This window comes from Doryrhamphus excisus, chromosome 13 (assembly GCF_030265055.1).
Source record: "Doryrhamphus excisus isolate RoL2022-K1 chromosome 13, RoL_Dexc_1.0, whole genome shotgun sequence".
NCBI classification, from domain to species: domain Eukaryota; kingdom Metazoa; phylum Chordata; class Actinopteri; order Syngnathiformes; family Syngnathidae; genus Doryrhamphus; species Doryrhamphus excisus.
Genome location: NC_080478.1, coordinates 16066168 through 16074206, shown reverse-complemented (window position 1 = coordinate 16074206; position 8039 = coordinate 16066168). Strand labels below are relative to the sequence as shown.

At 39.0% G+C, this 8039-nt stretch overlaps 1 protein-coding gene across 1 annotated transcript in view; it reads right to left on the bottom strand.

Moving 5' to 3' along the window:
* Positions 1 to 8039, bottom strand: part of crim1 (cysteine rich transmembrane BMP regulator 1 (chordin-like)) — a 37023-nt gene continuing 28984 nt past the window's right edge. The window contains exons 11-15 of the mRNA XM_058090280.1: positions 7555 to 7770; positions 5260 to 5481; positions 4463 to 4585; positions 3055 to 3233; positions 1 to 1912 (exon numbers count right to left, since the gene is read on the bottom strand). Of these exons, the coding sequence (XP_057946263.1) occupies positions 1730 to 1912; positions 3055 to 3233; positions 4463 to 4585; positions 5260 to 5481; positions 7555 to 7770 (923 nt within the window). The 3' untranslated portion in view covers positions 1 to 1729. The remainder of the gene's footprint in view (positions 1913 to 3054; positions 3234 to 4462; positions 4586 to 5259; positions 5482 to 7554; positions 7771 to 8039) is intronic.

Genomic DNA, 8039 nt, shown 5'->3' with positions numbered 1-8039 from the left:
TGTCTGTCTTGCATGTTGTTGTTTCACACGTTTTATTTCTCAAAATAAGTAAAGTTGCAGTTTCACTTATTTACAGGGCTTGGAACAGCAAAATAAATAAGGTGGTACTGAATATAACAAACCGATGTAAAGGGTCTAAAAATGTACAGCAGCTTTGGCTACCAAAAGTCAAGGAAAAGAAAAAACTCAAACTATAGTATTAATAAATAAAGCTATGTGAAAAAATAAATAGGGTACTCTTCTGCTCTACTAATTTAAACTAGTTTTTTTTTTTTTTTTACACAGAACAAAAAACTGGGGGCCTTACACACTCTTCATTTTAAAGCACAAACCTACTAAAAAAAGTCTAAATATTCATTTCCTACCACGTTTGGCATCACAGTCCTCTTTGTTGTTGACATTGTATTGAGAAGTGTTTCATAAATCAAATTCTACACTTGCCAGATTGTTACGAGGCCTCTGGCTTTAACAATATGCATTTTTTTTTTTTTTTTTTTTTACTGGAGTGCTTTAACATCTCTGTGTGCTTACTGCGGCCATCAAATCCCTGATTAGCATGTTTATCCATCCAAAAATCCTGCAACGGTATTACGGAAAAAAAAAAAAAAAAAAACTAAGCCGGAAAGTGCTACATTTAAGGAGCTCTGATGTTGTAATGTATTATGTGCAATTGCTGACTATTCTGCCATATTAATAAGTACAAGAATTATAAGATTAGGTTTGTAATTATTATGAGAAAAAATAAATTTTTACAAGAAAACAACAAGGTGAAGTACTATTGTCAAGTTTTGTAAATAATACTTTACTGTAAGTGAAAAGATGGCTGGCAGAGGAGCTTTTTTATTGTGCTCCCTGGCCCTTTCAGTTATTAAATAACCATATTTTAGCTTTAACGCATCCCAATGTGTCCTTTAACATGGCTGTCCAGTCAAGGAGGCGCATTTTAAAGTAAGGAGTGATTGCATGGCTGCTGCTGTGATGTCTTCATGGAGTAGCAAAACGGTTAAATAGAAAAAAAAAGTTGTGAGTCTGTGACTTTTAAGGCTTTAAAAATGAACATTCTGACATTCCTTCAAAGTTTCAATAAAATCATGTCCTCTCCAGCCCATAGTGTTTTTTTCACACAGAAATTTCCTGAAGGAATTCTTGTGGATCATTTTTTGTGAGGTCTGTGTGCGTGGAGGTGGGAATGTTTCAACCGGTAAAGATTTGGCCCCCAAGAAGACATCAAAAAAACAAAGAGTTGACCTAAAACAACACGAGTACAAATACTGCTGCAATATACACAAAGTCAAATGGAAAGCACACATTCTAACACAGGGCGTCAATAAAGCCTGGCCGATTGTTACAGTTTGGTGGATTACCAGTAGATTACCAGTTCCTTTGGCCTCCCTGTGAGCGATATAGAGACAACATCCATGAAGTCAGGGGGCAGCATCCTGTCAATCTCTTTAACCTGGACCCCCTCCCCCATCATAAAGCTTGAAGTGAAACGTGTGCCCTCTCAGCATCTCATTGTCCATCTCATTGTTTTGAAAGGTCCAAACGCACAAGCGCACATTCAAATGTTGCTTTATCCAACTAAAGAGCGTCCTCCTCCTCCTTTTCCAGTCCCATAAAGAGAAGCGTGGGTAGTCAGATGCCTCCGTGGAGTGTGTGCGTTGTTGCACAAATCACCATGGATGCAGCCGGTGGTGACGGGGCAGCTCCAATCTGCTAGCGGCTGACGTTAGCGCGGCGTCCAGTTGTTGGCCAGCTTGGCTCGAGGGATGGTCATCTTGTCTGTGCAGGGGGAGCTCATCTCGGGGGAGAAATGGATCCCGCAGTCGTTCTTCATGTTCTGAAACTTGTTCTCCTTGGAAGGCTCCATGTAGACCACTGAGTTCTTGTTTACGTGCTTAAGAATGACGGTCTAAAGAGGAAAGGAATAGGATTGTTTAGGATTTTGGGTGTGGACGGTTGAACCAGTTTATATCGACACCAATGGACTGGCTCATCATTCAATGTCAATATAACCAAAAGTGAAAATGAAAGTAACCATTTCTTGCACAGTTAATTTTAACAACTTTCGGGGGAAGCTGGAGCCTATCCCAGCTGTCTTCGCCAGCCACTCACAGGGCACATATAGACAAACAACCATTCACACTCACATTCATAACTATGGACAATTTGGAGTCGCCAATTAACCTAGCATGTTTTGGGAATTTGGGAGGAAACCCACGCATGCACGGGGAAAACATACAAACTCCACACAGAGATACCCGAGCGTGGAATTGAACCCCGGTCTCCTCGCTGTGAGGCCTGCATGCTAACCACTCACCCGCCATGCAGCTCAGAAAGGATATTATTCTCTATTAATATGATATTGTGGCAACAAGACTACAGTGGATCCACATTTGTGATTCAACAGTCAAAATTCATATTCAGATTTTTGTTTAAAAAAAATGTTTTTATAGTTTTCTCACAAAAAAAGTATAATTTATACTAAATATGTGATCATACAGGTAAAATGGAATACCTCTGGTAGAAATGTTCATGTCTTTATGCTTCACTGATAATGTTTTTTTTTTTTTTACCAAGCATTGACATTTTGCACTATGTTCATCAGTCCCTGAACGCACCACAGTTATGTGCTGTAGATGCAAAACTTGCAAACCTGCAAACTCAAACCTGACGACCAGGCTAAAGGCTACACGGTGATGTGATTCTTTGATCATCTAACATTATCATTCATTAGCGGTGTGTACCCGTACATACATTACACATACCTCACATGCTTGTGTGTTTTAATGCTGTGTGACTAGACAGTAGTTATGTTATGTCTTGGAGATAATGACGAATAATAGCTGAGGAAACATCAACACGTGATGGCCTGCAGACAAATATTTGGGTCTCAAATTTGTCTGAAATGTTAAGTTGGCACTTTTAAGACACTTTCAAGACAGACTGACAGTGGATTTTCTGCCTTGAAAGGTCATCAGACAGAAATATACAGCAAACACACCATGAATGATCTTTAGAATCAATAATTAATAATTAATTAATAATCCCCACCTTATTTGGTGCACTGTAACAGGACATCTGCACCCACTTCTTTTTCTTGTTGATAAGTAAAGCCACAATGAGGAAGATGATGATGGCCAGGAGGAGACCTGCCAGGATCCATGCGGCTGATTGGTAAATAAGCGCCATTTCTGTTTGGTTGGGGTAGTTCTCACCCAAAACTGTCTCATCTGTGGGGCACAGAACAACCAATCAGAGGCTTTCATTAGAAAGGTCAGAGAAGAAATGGTCACACTAAAAAGATGGTTTGATGATAATAGATTGTCCTTGAACTTAAGTAAAACTCATCATGCTGTTTACTAACAGCAGAAAGGACACACATCAGCAAATACAAATAGACGGTGTAGACATTGAAATGGTGAAGGAAAATACATTTCTGGGGATCACAATAGATGAAAATATGAGCTGGAAACCTCATATTACAAATATAAAACATAACGTGGCCAGAAATATTAAAATATTGAACAAAGCAAAATTTGTCCTGAATCAGAAATCACTCCACACTCTTTATTGATCTCTGGTTCTACCATATCTTACTTATTGTGTGGAAATATGGGCTAATAACTATAAAAGCAATCTTCAGAATGTGAAATAACCAAATTGTATACTGTGTATGTCCAGTGTCCCCTTTTTGTTTTGAGTTTGTTTGTATTACTGTTGACGTTTTGTTAAAAAAAATAGAAAAAATAAAGTATAAAAAAAAGCAATCTTCACTTGCTAAATGTACTGCAAAAAAGGTCAGTAAGGATAATTCATAATGCCGCCTACAGAGAACATACTAATTCCTTATTTCTAAAATCACAAATACTTAAACTTGCTGATATAGTTCATCTTCAAACAGCTAAAATAATGCATAAGCCTAAAAATAACCAATTACCTAAAAATGGCATCCAATACTTCTCTACAAGAGAGGAGAAATATGATCTCAGGGAAGAACTACATTTGAAACACTTATATGCTAGATATATATATACATGGTACCCATTATGTCATTGGATGGTCATATCACCTTGTACTTCGGTACATGACTAATAATTAAAATTAAAATTAAAATTAAAATTATAAAATATAAAATAAAAATAAAAATAAAAATAAAAATAAAAATAAAAATAAAAATAAAAATAAAAATAAAAATAAAAATATTAGGAAAGCAGGAAGTGAACAAATGTAACAGTTACTGATTGTAAAAGTGCCAGATGGAGGGGTAGGATTTAATAAGCTTTGCTTCTTCCTACTCCTTTTGGACATGTGGAACTGTGAACTGATTATGTGATGCATTCAATTGTAATCTGATGCATGTTCAAATGAAATAAATCCATTACCATTACCATTACCATTACCATTTTAGATTTGTATGCCCAGGGATCAACTGTTGATGGAGGGGTGGGGGGGTTATTACCTGTGTCAGCAACAAGGGTCGGTTCTGTGACGGCACCGTTCCCATCAGCCCGCGGTACACTTGTAGTGATCCTCGCTTTTGGAGCAATGGTCGACAGCAAGACTGGCGCAGATGTCGTCATTTCTACCCAAACAGGAATAAAGTCTTTATTTTTCAAGTTCCTTGCGTGTGTTATTGTTTCAACTCTACTGTGTTCCATGGAACAGCTACATAGGAACTGTTAAAAAGGTGAATAATAAAAACAAAGGACGCTCAAACGGCTGCATATCAGGGCAAACAATGGGATCCTATGCTGGGGTTTCCTCCGCTGTAGGAAAAGCTGACATGGAGCTTCCTGCGCCGCCACAGAGCGAGCGTTGCGGTCTGATTCAGCTGGGGACAGGAAACACGTGTGAATGTGCGGATGCTTGAGGAATGTTTTGGCTGCGAGTGGACTGTGTGAGCGTGTGTATATGTCACATGGAATGTTGCTGCCAATGATGGTGTTTGCCTATGCAGCGCCAGAATGGCTGGCCCAAACGCACTAACGCATACACACACACGCACTTTGAAAACGGTCACGCCCTCTTTCTGGCAGGTACCACTTTGAATTATGACTTCCCCCATCAACAAGCTGCGCCTTGTTCCAGTAGTAGTTCCTTATTAGAACCTTTCTTCTGTGTGGAAGTCTTACATAAACTCCATGCTAATATATCTTAACTGATTTTTTAATGCAACAAAAACAGGGCTCAGGGCTCAGGGCTAAAACTAATTAATTCAAAGTTTGGAGTTTTTCGGAGGTGTGAAGCAGTACCTACCGAGACAGTGCAAGCAACACTGGCCCTTGCGTAAGACGGGCACCCTGCAGTTGGCAGGCGGACAACGCTGAGAGAAACACTGAATGGTGCCGTTGTTGCAGGTACAGCTGGTGCAAGCGTTGCTCTTCCAGGAGTCTCCTGCCAGCAGAACATCTCCATCGCTGGTGATGCAGTACTCCTGCTGGCTGGTGTTGACTGGTAGCAGCGGGCCCTGCGTCTTATCTGTGGATGCACGGGGAGACGGGTTAGAATAAAAGCAGATACGAGGGTTCTCTTGCAGACCTTTTCAGGACCCGCTTGTCAACAACTGGACAATTTATAGGGGTGTGTTACACCCGCAAATGTAATAACTGCCCACAAACGTAATACAAATCTGCAGCTTTGAATGTAATAATCAATTTCCCACAAACATAATAAAATTTGCCTTCTGCGAACATAATACTGAATTTCGTATTAAAATTAAAAAATTATTACACATGTGGGAAAGTGAAAATCTGTAAACGTAATAACTTCCCACAAATGTAATATGAGACAAAATAATGATCTTTGTGGTTGTTGTTGTTGTTTGTTCTTTCTTCTTTTAATGACGGAGAAGGTGTAGATGTCATTTTGAGGATTTTAACAAGATCATCCTTTTTTTTTTTGTAGAAAAAAAAATATTATTCAAAGAATATCATTTGAATACATTAAAGGATTTAATTAAAAATAAATTATAATTTCATAATTAATAATTTCATAATTAAGAATAAATTATAATTTCATAATTAAAGATTAATTATGAAATTACGAAATTATAATTTTATTTTATGAAATTATCAAATAAAATAATTTCATAATTAAAAATAAATTATAATTTCATGATTAAAGATTAATTATGAAATTATAATTTATTTTAAATTTAAAAAGATAACATAATTGTGATAATTGCAATTTAATACAATTTTATTACTATTATTATTATCATATTTTATTATTTCTTTTGATTATTTCTTCCCCATATACGCACAAAATCACACATACAGTAATACACTGTAACTAAAACGCACTTATACGCCCACAAACAAAATGTAATAATTTCCTGCAAATGTAATAGTTATTACATTTGCAAGAAATTCAGTATTACGTTTGCAGTGGGCAAATTTTATTACGTTTGTGGGAAATTTATTACATTTGTGGGATTATTACATTCAAAGCTGCAGATTTGTATTACGTTTGTGGGCAGTTATTACGTTTGCGGGTGTAACAGGGGTGTTTATAATGGGTTAGCATGTGAAGCATGTCGTCCAGAAACAGGAAGGTTGGTGGTTCAATCTCTGCTCCCTCCGTTCCAGACACTTCACCCACCTAGCCTCCATTGCACTGTATCATTGTGTTATCATCGTATGAACGCATGGTGGTGGTCAAGCTACGGTTCACCTAAAGAAGCTACAACAACCAATACAAGCTTAAAATAAAAAAAACATAATGCATGTCCAAGGATTTCATTGGTTATTGCTACTGGGGTGCTGCAATTACGTCGGCCTCCCTCTGGGCTCTAAGCTCCTCAGAAGATCCAAGGTTCAATCTCGGTTTAATGAGACAACTAGTATCTCAAATGAAGACACTTCCAAATCCCGGCTTCATCTGCATGTCTTATCCAACTCCCAGAAACCTAACTGTCCCGGGTCCTGACCCCAAGTCTTGGCTCGCTACTGCCCTACTGTACATATCCATCATAATGTCCATCCATCAGTGGGATGCGTATTATTCCCACATTCCTGGTGACCAGGCCCATACATTTATCAAAGGCTAGCCTCCGACAATCTGCTTTTGTGGAGGCAGATGCGGCGATAAGACGGGGGCGGCATTCTCAAGGAGCAGCTCAGAGGTGCAGTCATGCATTGCTGATTTGTGGGCCTGGTGTTTGGGAGCCATTGCCACATATTGTCCTAAAGTGAATGGGACTTAGCTATAAATAAAGATCTTGGTGTGGCTTTGTGTCAGTTTACATGTGAGACACAGTTGACTCCTAAAGGAATGGTAGAGATGCAGCAAGATAAGTTACTAAGACATAAATGACAGCGAGCTCCCTCTTTTTGTGTGTTGGCTGGAAGGTGAAAGGGGTCCTAATGTGCTGCTGCTGCTGCTGCCTGCCTGAGGGATTGCTATGTAAACCCAGCCAGTCTTGACTGGTTTCTTTATGAGGCTGTGTGCCTGACATAAAACTACAAATTCCTTCACAAACCACATTCACTTACAAAATTCACCCAATTATCATCTTAAAAAACCTCTTTACTCAGCACTTTAGAAACTTACCGGGACACGCATGACAACAGGCGTCCTTGTTTTTGGTAGGTGTCTGGCACAGAGCTGGGGGACAAACTTCTGTGTCGCACAGGACGCGTCCCTGTCTGCAGGTGCAACGTGTGCACTCATCCAGGTCCCAGGTCTCCCCCTCCACATAAAACTCCCCGCCAGGAGCTCTGCACACCACCATGTCCATCCCCTCGGGCATCCCGCTTCCTGACTCATCTGCAGTGGAGTTTGGAGGAGAGAAATGGGGTCAAAGTTTCAGACATGTTGAAATGTTTGCATACACAAAGACACCTCAACCTCTTAATACAGTAGCTCATAGTGGTGGGCAGAACCGTTCATTTCAGTGAAACGGATCACTCCGGTTCATTCAGTAAAAAGATCTGTTCATTTCGTTCATGTCGTTCATTTCGGTCATTTCAATCATTTCGTTCAGTTCATTAATTTTGTTAATTTTGCTAATTTTGGTCATTTCAATCATTTCGTTC